The sequence below is a fragment of the Phaenicophaeus curvirostris genome, chromosome 2 (assembly GCF_032191515.1).
Source record: "Phaenicophaeus curvirostris isolate KB17595 chromosome 2, BPBGC_Pcur_1.0, whole genome shotgun sequence".
Classification (NCBI taxonomy): domain Eukaryota; kingdom Metazoa; phylum Chordata; class Aves; order Cuculiformes; family Cuculidae; genus Phaenicophaeus; species Phaenicophaeus curvirostris.
Genome location: NC_091393.1, coordinates 116,760,626 through 116,777,889, shown reverse-complemented (window position 1 = coordinate 116,777,889; position 17,264 = coordinate 116,760,626). Strand labels below are relative to the sequence as shown.

At 62.9% G+C, this 17,264-nt stretch overlaps 2 protein-coding genes across 3 annotated transcripts; one reads left to right on the top strand and one right to left on the bottom strand.

Moving 5' to 3' along the window:
* Positions 1 to 8: 8 nt before the first annotated feature.
* Positions 9 to 7,067, bottom strand: EIF2B4 (eukaryotic translation initiation factor 2B subunit delta). 2 transcript variants are annotated; one of them, XM_069850551.1, is made up of 13 exons: positions 7,018 to 7,067; positions 6,873 to 6,904; positions 5,549 to 5,687; positions 4,631 to 4,840; positions 4,309 to 4,391; positions 3,823 to 3,914; positions 3,151 to 3,265; positions 2,775 to 2,851; positions 2,489 to 2,591; positions 1,348 to 1,475; positions 641 to 821; positions 370 to 550; positions 9 to 253 (listed from the first exon to the last, which is right to left on the bottom strand). In XM_069850551.1, exons 1-13 carry the CDS (start codon positions 7,028 to 7,030, stop codon positions 54 to 56), a joined length of 1,554 nt encoding a protein of 517 aa, XP_069706652.1. In that variant the 5' UTR covers positions 7,031 to 7,067; the 3' UTR covers positions 9 to 53. The 2 variants fall into 2 exon arrangements, with proteins under 2 accessions (XP_069706652.1, XP_069706653.1); XM_069850552.1 differs by having other exon boundaries at positions 4,631 to 4,837.
* An 831-nt stretch (positions 7,068 to 7,898) lies between these two features.
* On the top strand, positions 7,899 to 17,261 carry SNX17 (sorting nexin 17). Its single transcript, XM_069850553.1, has 15 exons — positions 7,899 to 7,999; positions 10,290 to 10,364; positions 10,687 to 10,804; positions 12,033 to 12,097; positions 12,244 to 12,354; positions 13,004 to 13,094; positions 13,378 to 13,465; positions 14,162 to 14,231; positions 14,338 to 14,430; positions 14,646 to 14,849; positions 15,197 to 15,319; positions 15,431 to 15,508; positions 15,752 to 15,826; positions 16,522 to 16,563; positions 16,639 to 17,261. Exons 1-15 carry the CDS (start codon positions 7,940 to 7,942, stop codon positions 16,756 to 16,758), a joined length of 1,413 nt encoding a protein of 470 aa, XP_069706654.1. The 5' UTR covers positions 7,899 to 7,939; the 3' UTR covers positions 16,759 to 17,261.
* The last annotated feature ends 3 nt before the right edge of the window (positions 17,262 to 17,264 follow it).

Sequence of the window (17,264 nt, the reverse complement as noted above, 5' to 3'; positions counted from 1 at the left end):
ACAAGTCATTTTGGAGGGTCAGTTTATTGGTGTCAGTGCAGCCACCCCCCCCCCTATTGATCCACGTTCTTGACGCGCAGGACGACGGGCACCGAGGTGCAGGGGATCATGCCCAGGTCTGTGATGACCAGATCCACCAGGTCGGGAGGCGTCACGTCGTAGACCAGGTTGAGGAGGCGCAGGGACTTGTTCTCTGCCCAGCCACCCAGCTGCGCCTGGCCCTTCCGCAGCACAATCAGGTCATCGGGATCGTCTGCGGAGAGAGGAACGACATCTCTCCATCCTGCTCTCCTGCATGGTTGCCCTCCAGGAAGGGCAACGTCCCAGCTAGAAGGAAGAAAATGGAAGGGGAGAGGATGGAAGCCGTACCCAGCTCATTGGAGACAAAAGAGTCCGTCTGCACGCGCTCGCAGAACTTGTAGGTCTCGCAGCACACCAGGACAGGGACGTTGTAGGCCTTGGAGACCAGCGCTATTTGGGATGTCCCCACGCGGGACATGACGGAGCCGTTGGCCAGGAGCGCATGGGCTCCCAGCAGCACTTTGGACACCTGCAAGGCAAAACACAGGTATCCGTGAGCACCTTTAATCCCGCCGGCGCCTCCCCCTGGCCCTTGGCACAGCCCCGCTCTGCCCCTCACCTCCGGCAGCACGTAGGAGATGGCGTTGATCATCACGTAGGTGCAGTGGATACCCTGACGCACCAGCCGCCGCAGCGTCTCCCGACCCTCCAGCCGCGGCCGGCTGTCCACCACGATCACGCGGAACGCCCGGCCCTTCTTTGCGTGGGCATCGCACAATGTGCGGTTCACCAGGGAAGAGCTGACGGACAACAGTGAGGAGCCCACGCGGCTGCTCCAGCCTCCCCAGGGCACAGACCAGCGCCAGGACTGCCCTTGGCGCTGGCTCCGGCACAGGATTCATCAGGTGCCGGCCAGGCAGGAACTTTCCCGAGGGCCAAGCATGGGATCTCGCCCTGGGAACAGTTCTGAAGCGCCCATGGCAGGGGCTGGTGGCCAGCAGGTGCAGCAAAGCAGGCACTGCGAGGCCCTGGCTGCCACCATGGTTCCCTGGGCACACCCAGCCCTCATGGAGCGACAGCTCTTATCCCGGCACATCCAGCCCTCATGGAGCGACAGCTCTTTAAGGTCCTTTCCCACTCAAACCATTCCATGATTCTATGATTCTGTTTCTGGTCCCTGGATCCAGGGCCACAATCCCTCCCTCCCTCTTGGCTAGTGACGTTCCCAGACTTGGAAAACTGCTTTTGCAAGAGCTTCCCATGTTCCCTCAACCGCTCCAGCTCCTTTTTCCATGCGCTGGCCTGGATCCCCTGGCCCCCTCTTACCATCCATACACCAGGATCACATCGTTGTCATTTATCTTCTCAAAGGCAGACCTGGAAATGGCTTCAGCTGCCAGAAGGATCTTCTCCCGCAGGTATTTGTCGATAGTGTCCTGCAGCTTCTCCTTGGCCTGCGGAGACAGCGCCACCACATAGAGCGTGGATGCTCTGCTGTCCCTCGCGGGCTCAGCTCTGCCTGTGAGCAGAGAGCCCTGCCCTGCTCCCAAACAGCTCCTTCCTCTGGGACACGGGCTCTGCAGGGGACATGCTACACCTGTCCTAGCAGATCACAGCTCCTCTCTGTGTCCCAGTTGCCATCAGGATCTCTCCAGCTCTCCCCACACCTCCAGGGGCACTCACTCCAGTCATCCCATGATTTTACTACTCAGACTCCAGCCCAGCTCCTCTCTGCCCACTGCCCATGCTGCCTCGGGGGTCCTCCTGCTGTGACCCACCAACTCGGCCCTTGCTCCACACCCACTGGGCTCCTGAGAAGCTTTTTGCACAGGATGTAGTCAGAGCACTGACACCTCCCACTGGATCAGGTTGCTTCAAGCCCCATCCAACCTGACCTTGAACACCTCCAGGGATGGGGCAGCCACTACTTCCCATGTCAGCCTGGGCCAGGGCCTCCCCACCCTCACAGCAAAACATTTCTGGCTGAGATGTCACCTTAATCTCCTCTCTTTCAGCTGAAAACCATTCCCCCTCACCTTGTCCCTGCACTTCCTGATCAAGAGCCCCTCCCCAGCTTCCCTGGAGCCCCTTTCTGTACTGGGAGGCTGCTCTAAGGTCTCCCCAGAGCCTTCTCTTCTCCAGGCTGAACAACCCCAATTGTCTCAGCCTGTCCTCGTGCAGGAGGTGCTCCAGCACAGATCATCACCACGGCCTCCTCTGGACTTCCTCCAAAAGATGCATGTCCTTCCTGTGCTGCCCAGGCCTTTCTGGGTGGCTATGGCCACTGAACCCTCTGGTGAAACCCATGGCCATGTCTTCTCCCTCCTCAGCTCTGCCTGATCCCACCACTTCTCCAAGTCCATCCCATGCCGGGGTCGTCCCTCTGACCTGCCTGCAGTCAGAGCTGCTCCAGTGCCACCAGTCACAGCAGAGAGCAGGTCCCAGCTGCTCGCGTGAGGCCACTCACCTCTTCTTCTCTCAGCGTGTCGGGGAGGCTGGAAATCTCCTTCTTGAGGAACTTAATGGCATTGCCCATGCTGGCGGAGAGGGGCCGGCACTGGTTCAGGAAGCTGCAGGGAGGAGACGAGCTGAGATCCAGAGCAGCCGTGAGGGCAGGGACGGGAAGAGGGGAGGATGTGTATGGGCTGGGGGTGGTGGGCAGCGAGACAGAACCCAGAACTCCAGGAAAAACAGCTCAGTTTGGGTGGACACCAACCCAGAGAGGCGCCTGACAGACTGCACCGTGCCCTCACCTGATGTGTGGCTTCAGCTTGGCCACCAGGTCCCGTGACAGCTCCTCGTTCGGGGGAGTCGAGTAATCCCGGATCAGCTGGGACAAGAAGGGAGAGCATGAGTTCAGGGCACCCAGCCTGGCAACACTTCCTCGGGGGAGGAAAGGGCTGCTCCAGGAATCACATGATGGTTTGGGTGGGAAGGGACCTCAAAGCTCATGCAGTTCCCATGGGCAGGGACACCTCCTGCTGGATCAGGTTATGGAACTTCAATCCACAGCATCAGAACGGGATCCCAGCAGGATCCAGCCCGGGGCAGGGCGAGAAGGCAGAGGGTGACAATGGCTGAGCACAGACACAGCTGCAGCAGTCGGGGAGCAGGGAGATGCTCACCTACCTGTTTGAAGACCTCCAGTAGGGCGATGCAGCGGGCGTTGGAGCCGTTGATGATGCCCTGGGAGTACTGGAGGCCGAGCCGCACCACAGCCGGGTGGATGACGGTGGAGGGGATGCTGCAGGGACAGGTGGGAGAGCTGCCAGCTCTAGCCCCCTACAGCCCAGCGACAATGACGCCGCACCCACTCCCAGGAACAGCCCAAGAGTGAAGCGGTCAGACCAGAGGAGACAGACCAACCCCACAGTCTCTTCTCCTGCAGCCGGCACTACCCAGGGACAGGTCTGCCCTCCTCCCCTCCCCAGCAGGACATCAGCTGCCTCTGCCACCGCTCCTCAAAGCAAGAAAAGGGGTCCTCTCTATGGAATCATCGAGGTTGGAAAAAACCTCCAAGATCATAAGTTCAAACACCCCCATGCCAACCAAATCGTGTCCACGTGCTACATCAACACGGTGCTCTAACCCTTCCAGGGACAGGGACCCCATCATTGCCCTGCGCAGCCTCTGCCAGGGCTTCACCCCTCTTTCCCTGAAGGAACTGATATCCAGTCTAAATCTCCTCTGGTGCCAACATCCCACCTAGCCCCAGGAGACCCGACACAGCCACTTTTCAGCCAGGCTGGCCAAACTGTAACCCAACGATGGCCCGGAGGCTGGGCTGGGGAGGCCACTCACCTCATCTGCTGCGTCAGTGGCTTCTTCCGGCTGTACTGGTGCAAGTGGGAGAACAGGTTGACCTTGGTGCCGTAGTCCTGACGCAGGGGTACCTGCGGCCACACAGCAGTGATGATGGCTCATCCCAGCCCGCCCTGCAGCCCCGCTTGCTCCAGTGCCACCAGTCCCACCAGAACAGGTCCCAGTCCCACCACACACGCAGCCTGACCCCCACCACACAACCCTGCTTGTTCCGGTCCCACCAGTCCCACTAGAACAGGTCCCAGTCCCACCACACAACCCTGCTTGCTCCAGTGCCACCAGTCCCACCACCAGAACAGGTCCTAGTCCCACCACATGCGCAGCCTGACCCCCACCACACAACACTGCTTGCTCCAGTGCCACCAGTTCTACCACCAGAACAGGTCCCAGTCCCACCACACAACCCTGCTTGCTCCAGTGCCACCAGTCCTACCAGTATAGATCCCAGTCCTACCCTTCTCCCACCTGCTGCCTCTCCAGCTTCTTGGCCAGCTTCCTCTGGGCGGCTGGATCATCCACCTGCACGTGCTCTGGCAGCCGCTTCACCACTGTGGGACAGCAGGAACAGCACCATGAGGCAGTGCCACGTTGCTCCAAGCTTTGGGAATCTCACAGCACCGGAGCGTTGGGACAGGATGGGACCGCGGCACCCAGGGGCTGGGATGGGTCAGGACCATGACAATCAGGGGTGCTGGGATGGGATGACGGCACTCGGGGGCGCTGGGATGGGATCGCCACCCCTACGGGAGCTCACCCCATCCTCCTCCATCCCGCCCCATGTCCATACCAGCCTGCGGCTCCGTGGGTGCCGGCCTGGGCTTGGTGGCCGCGGGTGCCTGGCCCAGCTCCGCTTTCCTCGCCTGCTTCTGGGCCCGCTCAGCCTCCTGCTTGGCTCGGCGCTCGGCTCGCAGCTCCGCTTTGCTCTTGCCCACTGAGGGCTTCTCACCATCGGCGGGGCCATCAGCAGAGGTTGGGGGAGAAATGGGAGGCGCGGCTGCTGCGGGAGAGGGGAGGAAAAGGTCTGAGTCTGGCCTCCAGCAGGAATCATAGAATCATCACCAGATTGGAAAAGACCCACCGGATCATCGAGTCCAACCATTCCCATCAATCACTAAACCATGTCCCTCAGCACCTCGTCCACCCGTCCCTTAAACATCTGCAGGGAAGGTGACTCAACCCCCTCCCTGGGCAGCCTCTGCCAGTGCTCAATGACCCTTTCCATGAAAAAATTTTTCCTAAATTGAGATGCAGGATGGGATACAGAGACCCTCATCTGCATGGGCTCTGTCTAAAGAGGGCCCTGTGTCCTCCAGCACCGTGCAGCTGCGACAGGGACTGCCACGCAAGTGCCGATTCCAGGTGGGAAGAGCACCAGACATCCCAATCCCCACCCCTGCAGGATACAGGCACTCGGGGTGTCATGACTCAGGTGTGGGGAGGTGGAACGCTCCAGAGGTCCTACCATGGCCTCTCCTGATCTCCATCCCTGCAGGATATGGGCACTCGCAGTGCCAGGACATAGATGTGTGGAGGTGGGACACCCTAGAGGTCCCACCACGGCCTCTCCTTGTCGGAGGCCACTCCTGGCTTGGGACTGTTCCAGCTGGAGGGGTTCCCAGTCCAGCAGAACCGATTTGTGGTGCTGGGGGGCTCTGCTGCAGGGATCCCCAGGCCGGGGGGTGCCGCGGGGGGTCGGGGTGCTCACCCTGGGGCTGCCCTGGCCCGGGGGGCGTCCCCAACTCTGAGGGCTCAGCCGCTGGCCCCTTCTCGGTCCTCTTCTTCTTTTTCTGCTGCTTCTTCTCCTTCCGCAGCTGCAGCTTCTCCTCCTGGGAGAGCTCTGGGGCCTGCGGGCGCAGACTGTCAGGCAGCCCCCCAGCCCCACACCGATCCCAGCTCCTGGCCCCCAGCCCCACAACAGCACTCACCCCCTGCCGACCCCTACCCCACTCGTGCCCCCAGCCCCACTCCCACCCCTAGCCCCATACGTGCCCCCAGCCCCACGCTGCCCGACCCTCCCTGTGCCCCCAGCCCCACTCCTGACCCACTCCTACCCCCCTCAGCTGCACTCCTGACCCCCCACCCCTGCCTCCAGCCCTTGAACCCCAGCCCCACTCCTGCACCCCCAACCCCACTCCTGCCCCCTCAGCCCCACTCCTGCCCAACCCCACGTGTGCCCCCAGCCCCAATCCTGCCCTGGCAGCCCCACTCCTGCCCCCTAGCCCCATTCCTGACCCCACAGCCCCACTCCTGCCCCACTCCTGATCCCCCAATCCCCCAGCCCCACTCCTGCCTCCAGCCCTTGAACCCCAGCCCCACTCCTGCCCCCTCAGCCCCACTCCTGCCCCCTCAGCCCCACTCCTGCCCCCTCAGCCCCACACTGCCCAACCCCACGTGTGCCCCCAGCCCCACTCCTGGCCCGGCAGCCCCACTCCTGGCCCACTCCTGACCCCTAGCCCCATTCCTGCCCCCCCAGCCCCACTTCTAACCCACTCCTGATCCCCCAATCCCCCAGCCCCACTCCTGCCTCCAGCCCTTGAACCCCAGCCCCGCTCCTGCACCCCAAACCCCACTCCTGACCCCCTCCTGCCCCCCCAGCCCCATTCCTGACCCCCTCCTGCCCCCTCAGCCCCACTCCTGACCCACTCCCGATCCCCCAATCTCCCAGCCCCACTCCTGCCTCCAGCCCTTGAACCCCAGCCCCACTCCTGCCCCCCCAGCCCCACTCCTGACCCACTCCTGCCCCCCAGCCCCACTCCTGACCCCCCAGCCCCACTCCTGACCTACTCCTGCCCCCCCAGCCCCACTCCTGACCCCTCAGCCCCACACTACCCAACCCCACATGTACCCCCAGCCCCACTCCTGCCCCCCCAGCCCCGCTCCTGATCCCCCAGCCTCGCTCCTGCCTCCAGCCTTTGACCCCCAGCCCCACTCCAATCCCGGCTCCCACCCCCCAGCCCCACGCTGCCCAAACCCACGTCTGCTTCCAGCCCCACTCCTGCCCCCCCCAGCCCCACTCCCGCCCCACTCGCCTGCGCTGCCGCGGCGGCCCCGGTTCCCGCACCTGGAACGAGAAGAAGGGTGAGAGGGGCTCCCTCCCCACCCCGGTCCCGGTCCCGGTCCCGGTCCCGGTCCCGTCCCGTCCCTCCGCCCCCGGTGCCGGCCCCTCTCTCTCACCCCTCTCCGCCATCGCCGCCCTCGCTCCGCCCCACAGCGCCCCCTGCCGGGCGGAGGGACGCGCATGCAGATTACGTCACGCCCGTGACGTCACGCCTGCGACCCGGGCCCGGCCGCCCCGGGGCACGGGGGGCGTGACGTCACATGCGTGACGTCACGCCCCCGTGCCCGGGGCGGCCGGGCCCGGGTCGCAGGGAGCTGTTTGCTCCCCCGACACCCCCCCATCCCCCCACCCCCATCCTCGGCGGGGGCTGCTGGGGAGGGGGGAGGACACCGGGAGAGGGGGGGGGATACCGGGAGAACTGGGGGCACTGGGAAAATGGGGAGCACCGGGGAGGGGGGCATAGGGAAAAGGGGGGGACACCGGGAAAAGGGGGAGCACTGGGGAAGGGGGACATTGGGAAAAGGGGAGGGGGGAATGGGAAAAGGGGGGTACAGGGAGAAGGAGGGATACTGAGGAGCGAGGGCATCGGGAAGAGGGGGAGCACAGGGGGAACGGGGGGTACCGGGAAAAGCGGGGGGGCACAGGGACAAAGCGAGGTACCGGGAAAAGAGGGGGCACCGGGAAAAGGGGAAGCACGGGGCGGGGGGCTTGGGGAAAAGGGGGGATACTGGAGAATTGGGGAGGGGGCACAGGGAAAAGGGGGGACACCGGGAAAAGGGGGGGTACTGAGGAGGGAGGGCACCGGGAAAAGGGGGAGAACGGGGAGCACTGGGGAGGGGGCACACCGGGAGAACGGAGGGGGGGGGGTACCGGGAAAAGGGGGAGTACCGGGAAAACGAGGGGGTACAGGGAGAAGGAGGGATCCCCGGAACTGGGGGAGCCCCGGGAGAAGGGGGGGTTGATGGGGCGGGGCGGGGGCGGTCCCGGAGGCGGTGCCGCGGCCCGAGATGGCGGCGCAGGGCAGGTAGCGGGCCCGCCATGCACTTCTCCATCCCCGAGACCGAGAGCCGCGCCGGCGACGGCGGCAACGCCTACGTGGTGAGGGGGGGGGGACAGCGGGAAAGGGGGGACACACACTGGGAAAGGGGGAGGACAGCGAGAGAGAGGGGGACAAGGTGGGGGGAGCAGCGGGAGAGAGGGGGGACAGCAGGAAAGGAGGGGGGGACAGAAGGAGGGAGAGGACAGCGGGGTGGGGGCGGATAGCGGGGGGGGACACACTGAAAGAGGAGGGGACACCAGGAAAGGGGGGACACACTGAGGGGGGGGGGGACAGCGGGAAAGGGGGGACACACTGAGGGGGGGGACAGCGGGAAAGGGGGGACACACTGAGAGAGGAGGGGGACAGCAGGAAAGGGGGGACACACTGAGAGAGGGGGGGACACCAGGAAAGGGGGGACACACAGAGAGGAGGGGGACAGCGGGAAAGGGGGGACACACTGAGAGAGGGGGGGACACCAGGAAAGGGGGGACACACAGAGAGGAGGGGGACAGCGGGAAAGGGGGGACACACTGAGAGAGGAGGGGGACAGCAGGAAAGGGGGGACACACTGAGAGAGGGGGGGACACCAGGAAAGGGGGGACACACAGAGAGGAGGGGGACAGCGGGAAAGGGGGGACACACTGAGAGAGGAGGGGGACACCAGGAAAGGGGGGACACACTGAGAGAGGGGGGGACACCAGGAAAGGGGGGACACACTGAGAGAGGAGGGGGACAGTGGGAAAGGGGGGACACACTGAGGGGGGGACACACACTGAGAGAGGAGGGGGGCAGTGGGAAAGGGGGGACACACTGAGGGGGGGGGACACACTGAGAGAGGAGGGGGGCAGCGGGAAAGGGGGGGACAACGGGTAAGGAGATGGGACACAGGGAAAGGGGAGGGACACCAGGAGAAGAGGGGGACAATGGAAAAAGGGGGGGACAACGGGAAAAGGAGGGGACACCAGGAAAGGGGGGGACAGCAGGAGAGGCTGGGGGACGACACCGGGAAAGAAGGGGGCAGCGGACAAGGGGGTTGTGGGGACAGTAGGCGGGGGGGGGTGACAACAGTCAAGGGAGGGGGGACACAGCAGAAAGGGAGGGACAGCGGCCAAGGAGGGGACAACAGCCAAGGAGTGGGGTACAGCAAGCAGATGGGGGGGACAGTGGGCAAGGGGTGAGGGGACAGCGGGCAGGGGGGAAAGCAACAGGTGAGGGGGTGGACACAATGGATGGGGGGACACAGTGGGCAGAGCAGGGACAGCGGTCAAGGCGAGGGGACAGCAGGTCTGGGCTTGCGGCAGTCAAGGAGGGAGACGTGGTGGTTGGGGTTAAACACAGTAGTCCAGGGTAGGAGACAGTGGGCAGAGGAGAGGACACAGTGGTCATGAGGGGGACAACAGCGGTCACAGGGGGAGGGGGGACAGCGGGCAGGGAGACACAGCGATCACAAGGGGAGGAGACACTGGCCAAGTTGGGGGACAGGTGCTGCGGGCGGGTGGGGGGCAGTGGGCAGAGGGGGGCAGTGGTCAAAGGGGAGATACAGCTTGCAGGGGCCCCTTCTGAGGGGCCCAGTGCATCCTGGCCCGCCAGCCTGTCCGTGTCCGTTTGTCTGTCCGTCCTAGCTTCCTGTTTTGCTCGGCTTGCTGTGAACGCCCTCCGGCTTGGCAGCTCCCTTGTGGAGAGGGTCCCCAGGGGTTGGGTGCTGAGCCCACTCCCTGGGTGGCAGCGCCGTCCCTCGAGGGGGGTCTGGCAGTGGGTGCTGAGCCCCTTTCCCAGGCGGCAGCACTGTCCCTGGAGCGGGCTCTGGCTGTGGGGAGTTGGGTGCTGAGCCCCATCCCTTCTCTGGGCGCTCTCCTGACCCTTTCAGACAGCTGGAGCAGCGTTCAGCCCTGTGCTTCCTCCTGGACTTTGTCCCCGAGATCCACGGCAGATTTTCGGCTGGGGGAAGCCCTGGTTCCTGGTGCTGGAGGGGAGTTTGGGTGCAGCTGTGGGTCTGGGTGGGAGCTGGGGACCCACAGAGACCCTTGGCATCCGTCGGGTCCTCTGCAGGGAGTCCAAGAGGCAGAATTGTTTCTTTGGGGCTGAAACATGAAATAGGAAGCCAGTGTGGATCCAGCGTGTCCTGGATATGTGGCTTTTGGGATCAGGAGGAGGCTTGGGGCTTCCAGTGAGTAAAAAGCCACGGAGAGCACTGCCCAGGCTGCGATCGTCGGCTAGGGGTGCTCCATCTGCTTTCTAATGGGATTCTGGGGAGGTTTGTCTCTTCCCGGGCTGCGGCTTCTCCCTAGGGTGGCCCTGGGGCCCCTCTATCCATTGGGAGCTGGGATCTGACTGCTATCTCTCCTGCAGGCCTACAACATCCACGTGAACGGGGTGCTGCACTGCCGGGTGCGCTACAGCCAGCTCCTGGGACTGCACGAGCAGGTAGGGAGCCGGCTGACAGTGCCCCATCCCATGGGATTGTGCTGTGCTGGTGGGGTGCTGGGCTCCGGGGGCCGCTGCTGCAGAGCCAGAGCGTCGGGAGCTGCCAGCCAGGGTGTCCTCTCCTGTTCTTGGCATCGGGCTCCTCCTCTCCTGCTCTGTGATCACCCAGCTGGGTTCTTCTGAGCTGCCCGCTGCCCACTGGGATGAGAAACGCGGGCAAGCTCTCCCATCCTTTGCGAGGGCCCTGGGAAGCAGCTGGGATGGGAGTCGGAGCAGCCCCTGTCACTGTGGTGGCTCTCCCAGCGCTCTGCTCTCTCCCCAGTTGCGGAAGGAGTATGGCGCCAACGTGGTCCCAGCCTTTCCCCCGAAGAAAATCTTCACGCTCACGCCGGCGGAAGTAGAGCAGCGCCGGGAGCAGCTGGAGAAGTACATGCAGGCCGGTAAGCTGGGTCTGCTCCACGCCGTGGCACCCCGGGCACAGCCCACATCCTCCTCCCCACGCCGCTCCGCTTGCTGCAGCCCATCCCAGTGCTCCCAGTCTCACTCTGGTCACAGCTGAGATCCTAGCTCCTCCACCCTAGTCCTTTCCAGGTGCTTTCTCCTCCTCAAGCTGCTCTGTTTGCTGCCGCTCGAGCCAGTGCTCCCAGTCTCACTGGTCACAGCTGGGGTGTAAGCTCAGACATCCCAGCCCATTCCTAGCTCTGCTTTGCTTGCTCTGCCCATCCCTTGGGGAGGGACTTTTCGCAAAGACAGGTGGTGATAAGACATGGGGGAATGGAGAACAAGTCTTATGAGGAGCGGCTGAGAGAGCTGGGGGTGTTTAGCCTGGAGAAGAGGAGGCTGAGGGGAGACCTCATTGCTCTCTACAACTACCTGAAAGGAGGTTGTGGAGAGGAGGGAGCTGGCCTCTTCTTCCAAGTGACAGGGGACAGGACGAGAGGGAATGGCCTCAAGCTCCGCCAGGGGAGGTTCAGGCTTGACATCAGGAAAAAATTTTTCACGGAAAGGGTCATTGGGCACTGGCAGAGGCTGCCCAGGGAGGGGATTGAGTCACCTTCCCTGGAGGTGTTTAAGGGACGGGTGGATGATGTGCTAAGGGGCATGGTTTAGTGATTGATGGGAATGGTTGGACTTGATGATCAAGTGGGTCTTTTCCAACCTAGTGATTCTATGATTCTGTGGCTTTAAATTGGAGAGGGAAATATTAGACTAGATGTAAAGAGGAATTTTTTCTTGATGAGGGTGGGGAGGCCATGGCTCAGGTTGCCCAGAGAAGCTGTGGCTGCCCCATCCCTGGAGGTCTTCAAGGCCAGGTTGGATGGGGCTTGGAGCAACCTGATCCAGTGGGAGGTGTCCCTGCCCATGGCAGGGGGACTGGAATTAGATGATCTTTCAGGTCCCTTCCAACTCAAACCATTCTGTGGTTCTATGATCCCAGTGCTCCCAGTCTCGCTCTGGTCACAGCTGGGATGCCGGCTTCTTCGTCCCAGCCCCTTCCTAGCGCTGACAGAGGTGGGGTCTCCAGCTCTGGGTGTCCATGGCTGCCCGTGTGCGCATCCTACACACAGCACACGCTCTGTCTGGGTGCAGACCAAGGGACCGCAGCGTTGACAGGGTTCCCAGCCCCTTCCCACACCATTTGTGACTGTGCTCACCTTCCACCCGCAGTGCGGCAGGACCCGACGCTGGGAGGCAGCGAGACCTTCAACAGCTTCCTGCGCAAAGCCCAGCAGGTGAGGGGGCAGGAGCTGCGGGATGTGGTGCGATGCCAGGGAGAAGTGATGACCACTGGGGCCCTCTGACACCCGGGAAGTGTGAGCAGTGCCAGCGCAGTCAATGGCAAAGGAGGCTGGGGTCCCAATCCTGTTTCTCTCTCCAGGAGACGCAGCAGATCCCCACAGAGGAGGTGGTGCTGGAAGTGCTGCTCTCCAATGGCCAGAAGGTCAAGGTCACTATCCTGACCTCGGACCAGACAGAGGATGTCCTTGAGGTGCCAAAGCGTGTGTGCTGGGTGGGACCAGCCCCTCCTGCCACATTCTGGGGTTTCCCACCCATTCATAGAGTCATGGAATGGTTTGGGTGGGAAGGGACCTCAAAACCCATGCAGTTCCACCCCCAGCCATGGGCAGGGACACCTCCCACTGGATCAAGTTATTCCAAGCCCCATACAACTTGGCCTTGAACACCTCCAGGGTTGGGGCAGCCACAGCTTCTCTGGGCAACCTGGGCCAGGGCCTCCCCACCCTCCTAGGAAAACATTTCTTCTTAAGAGCTCATCTCAATCTTCCCTCTTTCAGCTTAGAGCCATTCCCCCTCATCCCACCCCTGCACTCACTGATCCAGAGCCCCTCCCCAGCTTTCCTGGAGCCCCTTTCCATACTGGAAGCTGCTCTAGGCTCTCCTGGGCCCAGGGTGATGTCAGGAGGCTCCAAGCTGTTCCACGGTGGCAGTGATGCCCTGGTCCCCGTTTGTCCCCTCTCCCACAGTGTCCTGGGCCCCAGTGCAGCAGGGGTGCTGCCTTCCTGCTTCCCGCCTGCTGGGAATCCCCAGGATCTAACCAGGCCGGATTTGCCGTGGGATAAGGTTGTGTAAGTGCTTCCACTCTGTGGGAAGTGGTGACCTTCTGCTCTCACTCCCAGGCTGTGGCTTCCAAGCTGGATCTGCCAGATGACCTGGTCGGATACTTCAGCCTCTTCCTCGTGAGGGAGACCGCGGACGGAGGTTTCTCCTGTGAGTAGAGCTGGAACGTCGTGAGAGCTGTGCTGCCCTGCGGAGCGAGCGCTGTGTGCTTGGCCCTGCAGGCCCTGCTCTGGCTGGGGGGATCCAGCGGGCTCTGCCAGGGGCTGGCTGCGGGTCTGGAGCGCTCCCCTGGGTCCCGGTTGGGGTCCTGGATGCCAATGGGAGTCCAGAGGGGTCCCCTGGGTGCTAGCAGGGTTCCAGTGGGCTCCCCTAGGTACCAGCAGGGGGTCCTTCCCTGGCCCCAAGCCACTGCCAAGCTCCAATTCCCCCGCAGTTGTGCGGAAGCTGCAGGAGTTCGAGCTGCCATATGTGTCCGTCACCAGCCTGCACAACCCCGAGTTCAGGATCATCCTGCGCAAGAGGTGAGCGGCAGTGCCAGAGCGGCTGTGGGAGCAGTGGTGGCGTGTCCAGGGGTCCCTGCACTGCACAGGGACCCCTCCCTGCCTGCTAGTGCTTTGAGATCCTGGGAGCAGGACACCAGGGACTGGAATGCCCTGCGGGCTTCTGCTTTCCCAGACCCAGCTTTTCCCACCACTGGGAGCTGCCTGAGAGGGAGTGGGGCACGGCAACTGTTGGTTACTGGGGGAAATGGCCACGGAGCCCTCCCAGCGCCTTGACCCAGCCTGGGAGGGTGTTTAGGTTGATCCATGTGGTTCCAGCGTGAGGACAGGCTGGGAGAGTTGGGGTTGTCCAACCTGGAGAAGAGGAGGCTCAGGGAAGACCATAGAGCAGCCTTCCAGGATGGAAAGGGGCTCCAGGAGAGCTGGGGAGGGGCTCTTGATCAGAGAGTGCAGGGATAGGACAAGGGGAAGGAGACTGAGATGAGATCTGAGGAAGGAATGTTTTGCTGTGAGGGTGGGGAGGCCCTGGCCCAGGTTGCCCAGAGAAGTGGTGGCTGCTCCATCCCTGGAGATGTTGAAGGCCCCGTTGGATGGGGCTTGGAGCAACCTGATCCAGTGGGAGGTGTCCCTGCCCATAGGCAGGGGGTTGGAACTGGATGAGCTTTAAGGTCCCTTCCCACCCAAACTATTCCATGATTCCATGTGATTCCCTTCCAGCTACTGGGACTCCTCCTATGATGATGACGTGATGGAGCATCGTGTGGGGCTGAACTTGCTGTATGCACAGGTGAGAGTCGGTGTGGCCCATGGGGCGGGGAGGGGACCTGCACCCTCTGCTCTGGCCACACGGGCTCTCGTCCGGCTCCGGGCACAGTTGCTCTGCTTCTTGTCAGACGGTGTCAGACATTGAGCATGGATGGATCATCGTCAACAAGGAACAGCACCGGCAGCTCAAGTCCCTGCAGGAAAAAGTCTCCAAGAAGGAGGTAGGTGAGGGTGCGATGCTGGGATGGGAGCATTCCTGGCACCAGTGCCCAGTGAATGCCATGTGAAGTGTTAAGGCCAGGTTGGCTGGGGCTTGGAACAACCTGATCCAGTGGGAGGTGTCCCTGCCTGTGGAAATAGATGGGCTTTGTGGTCCCTCCCAACCCAAACCATTCCATGGTTCCCTGTTCCTGAGCTTCCCTGGCTCTGCCCGCAGTTCATCCGCCTGGCGCAGACCCTCAAGTACTACGGTTATCTCAAGTTCGACCCCTGTGTCACCGACTTCCCGGAGAAAGGATGCCACGTTGTCGTCAGCGCCGGCAACAACGAGCTCAACTTCCAGGTGCGGCTGCCGAACGAGCAGATCAAGGAAGGCAGCTTCAAGGTCACACGCATGCGGTGCTGGCGGGTGACATCCTCGGTGAGTGCCGTGTGCTCATGCGGAGCAGGGACGGTTCCCTGGGGTCGGTGGGATCCAGCCGTGCCAGGCTGCTCCAGCAGCTCCCCCAGGGAAAAGTGTTGGCCGCGCTGCCTGCTTCCAGCCTGGCTGGAGCTGGGAGGGTGGGTCCCAGTCTGCTGTGGGGCTGGGGGGTCATCGCTACGAGGACATTTGAGGGGGCCCCTACTGCCAAGAGGGGACCTGATGGTGGTTGAACGCTGGTGGGAGCTGGGAAGTGTCCAGCACCCGGCTGGGGCTGCTCTCCTTTGGCACAAGGGTTTGGAATGTTGGCTGCTTCCCTTCCGGAGGCTCAGCACGTGCTCTCGCAGGTGCCGATGAGCAACGGTCCCGCGGGGAGCAGCCCTGGGAAGTCAGAGGTGAAGCTCGAGTTGGCATTTGAGTATCTCATGAGCAAGGACCGGCTGCAGTGGGTCACCATCACCAGTCCGCAGGTAGGGCTGCGTGTGCCGTGCCGGCGGTGGCCGGGGACCAGAGCAGGGCACAGTGCCGTGTCAGGGATGCCATGAGGAACACGGAACCTCTTTGACGCTGCTTCCTTGCAGGCCATCATGCTGAGCATCTGCCTGCAGTCCATGGTGGATGAGCTGATGGTGAAGAAATCCGGAGGCAGCATCCGGAAGGTGAGCGTTGGGGCTGGGTGGTGTCCCCTGGGGTGGGATCCCTGTCCTGTCACCCTTGGGGCTGGGATCCCATCCTGTACCCCTCTGGAATGGTGGGTCCTGTCCTGCCCCTGTGGCTCCCCCAGGGTCTCTGTGGGGCCATCCCTGCCCTCCTTGGGATGGGGCTGGCTGAAGGATCCCTGGGAGCTCCCTCCACCTTTGGAGCGGCCCCAGGGACCCTTGTGCTGAGCTCCCTCCCTGCAGATGTTCCGCCGGCGCGCAAACGGGGCACTGCGGCGCTCGGACAGCCAGCAGGCCGTGAAGTCGCCCCCACTGCTGGTGAGTGCAGCCCTGCGGAAAGGGTCAGGGGGGTTCTGTTTGATGGCGAGTTGTCCATCAGCCAGCAGTGAGCCCTGGTAGCCAAGAGGGCAACCGTGTCCTGGGGGTGCATCCAGCACGGCGTTCCCAGCCGGGTGGAGGGAGTGGATTGTCCCACTCTGCATTGGAGCAGCCCCACCTTGAGCACTGGGGGCAGTTCTGGGGTCACAGGATAAAAAGGATTTAGAGCTGCTGGAAAGCGTAGAGGAGGGCACGGAGCTGGAGAAGCGTTTAGAGGGGAAGAGTGTGAGGAATGGCTGATGTCACTGGGTCTGCTCAGCCTGGAGGAGAGAGGGGAGACCGCATTGCAGTTTGCAGCTTCCTCACAGAGGAAGCAAAATGAGCAGACACTGAGCTCTTCTCTCCCAAGGGAATCGTAGGAGTATGAGCCGGGGAGGGTTAGGTTGGACATCAGGAAAAGGTTCTTCTCCCAGAGGGTGTTGGGGCACCAGAACAGCTCCCCAGGGAAGCAGTCAAGACACCAAGCCTGACAATAGTGCAGGAACGTTTAGTCAATACCCTCAGACACACGGTGTGAATGGTGGGGTTGTCCTACGGGACAGGAGATGGACTTGCTGGTCCTAGTGGGTCCCCTCCCCTCCATGGGGAGGGAAGGGCTGGGGTCCTGGTCCTGCTTGACCACACTGTCTCCACAGGACTCACCAGACGCCTCCCGCGAGCCCATGGCCAAACTCTCGGTGAGTAGCAGGCAGGTGCATTCGCTGGGAGCAGCCGGGGTGGCGGGGGCCTCTCTGACACTGCCCTCCCCGCAGAGCAAGCTCACCTCTGTCAGCCTGCGAGGGATCAGCCACTCCAGCTCGGCTAACGACGTGGGCGCCAACGACTTCCACGGCAATTACGCCTTTGAGGGCATCGGCGACGAGGATCTGTAGCGCCCCCCCTCCCTCGGGCAGCACCGGCCCTCGCCCAGGAATGTACGACCTGCAGCCAGGTTGCAATCAACGTGCCTCTCACCCGCTACATCCGCCTTCCCTGCTTCCCGGGCTGGGGTCTCGCCCCCAGCTCCCCCCCGCCTCAGGGCTGGGGGCAGCCAAGCCCCTCCTGCTGCTGGCTCCGGCTGGGAGAGGGCTCCTTCCCCAGGGCAGCGTGCCGGGGCCCTGGAGCGCGGCATTGCGGGGGGCACAGCTGCCCCTCACCAGCGGTGCCGAGCGGCCCTCGTCAGGCTCCATAATGCCGAATTAGCGCTTAGGTTTCCGCTCGGAGACAGCCGGTGTCTCCTGGGGGCTCCGCGCAGAGCCCCCCCTCTAACCCGCTCATAGACTCCAGCGTAATCCAGGCTTGTAACCACCTCTCCTGCTGCTCAGACCCACCGGAGCGTGCATGGACAGGAATGATGTTTACACTGCAACGATGATTAAATGGATCCCAATTGGTACCG

What these genes read in the sequence shown, in the direction of transcription:
- EIF2B4 (XM_069850551.1), bottom strand. An exon ending in CGGGCCAGGGCAGCCCCAGG is followed by an intron (nt 4,841 to 5,548) that starts GTGAGCACCCCG and finishes CCTCTCCCGCAG; the next exon opens with CAGCCGCGCCTCCCATTTCT. An exon ending in GTGATCCTGGTGTATGGATG is followed by an intron (nt 822 to 1,347) that starts GTAAGAGGGGGC and finishes GTTGTCCGTCAG; the next exon opens with CTCTTCCCTGGTGAACCGCA.
- SNX17 (XM_069850553.1), top strand. Translation starts at nt 7,940, where the DNA reads ATGCACTTCTCCATCCCCGAGACCGAGAGCCGCGCCGGCGACGGCGGC. An exon ending in ACGGCGGCAACGCCTACGTG is followed by an intron (nt 8,000 to 10,289) that starts GTGAGGGGGGGG and finishes TCTCTCCTGCAG; the next exon opens with GCCTACAACATCCACGTGAA. An exon ending in AGACAGAGGATGTCCTTGAG is followed by an intron (nt 12,355 to 13,003) that starts GTGCCAAAGCGT and finishes TCTCACTCCCAG; the next exon opens with GCTGTGGCTTCCAAGCTGGA.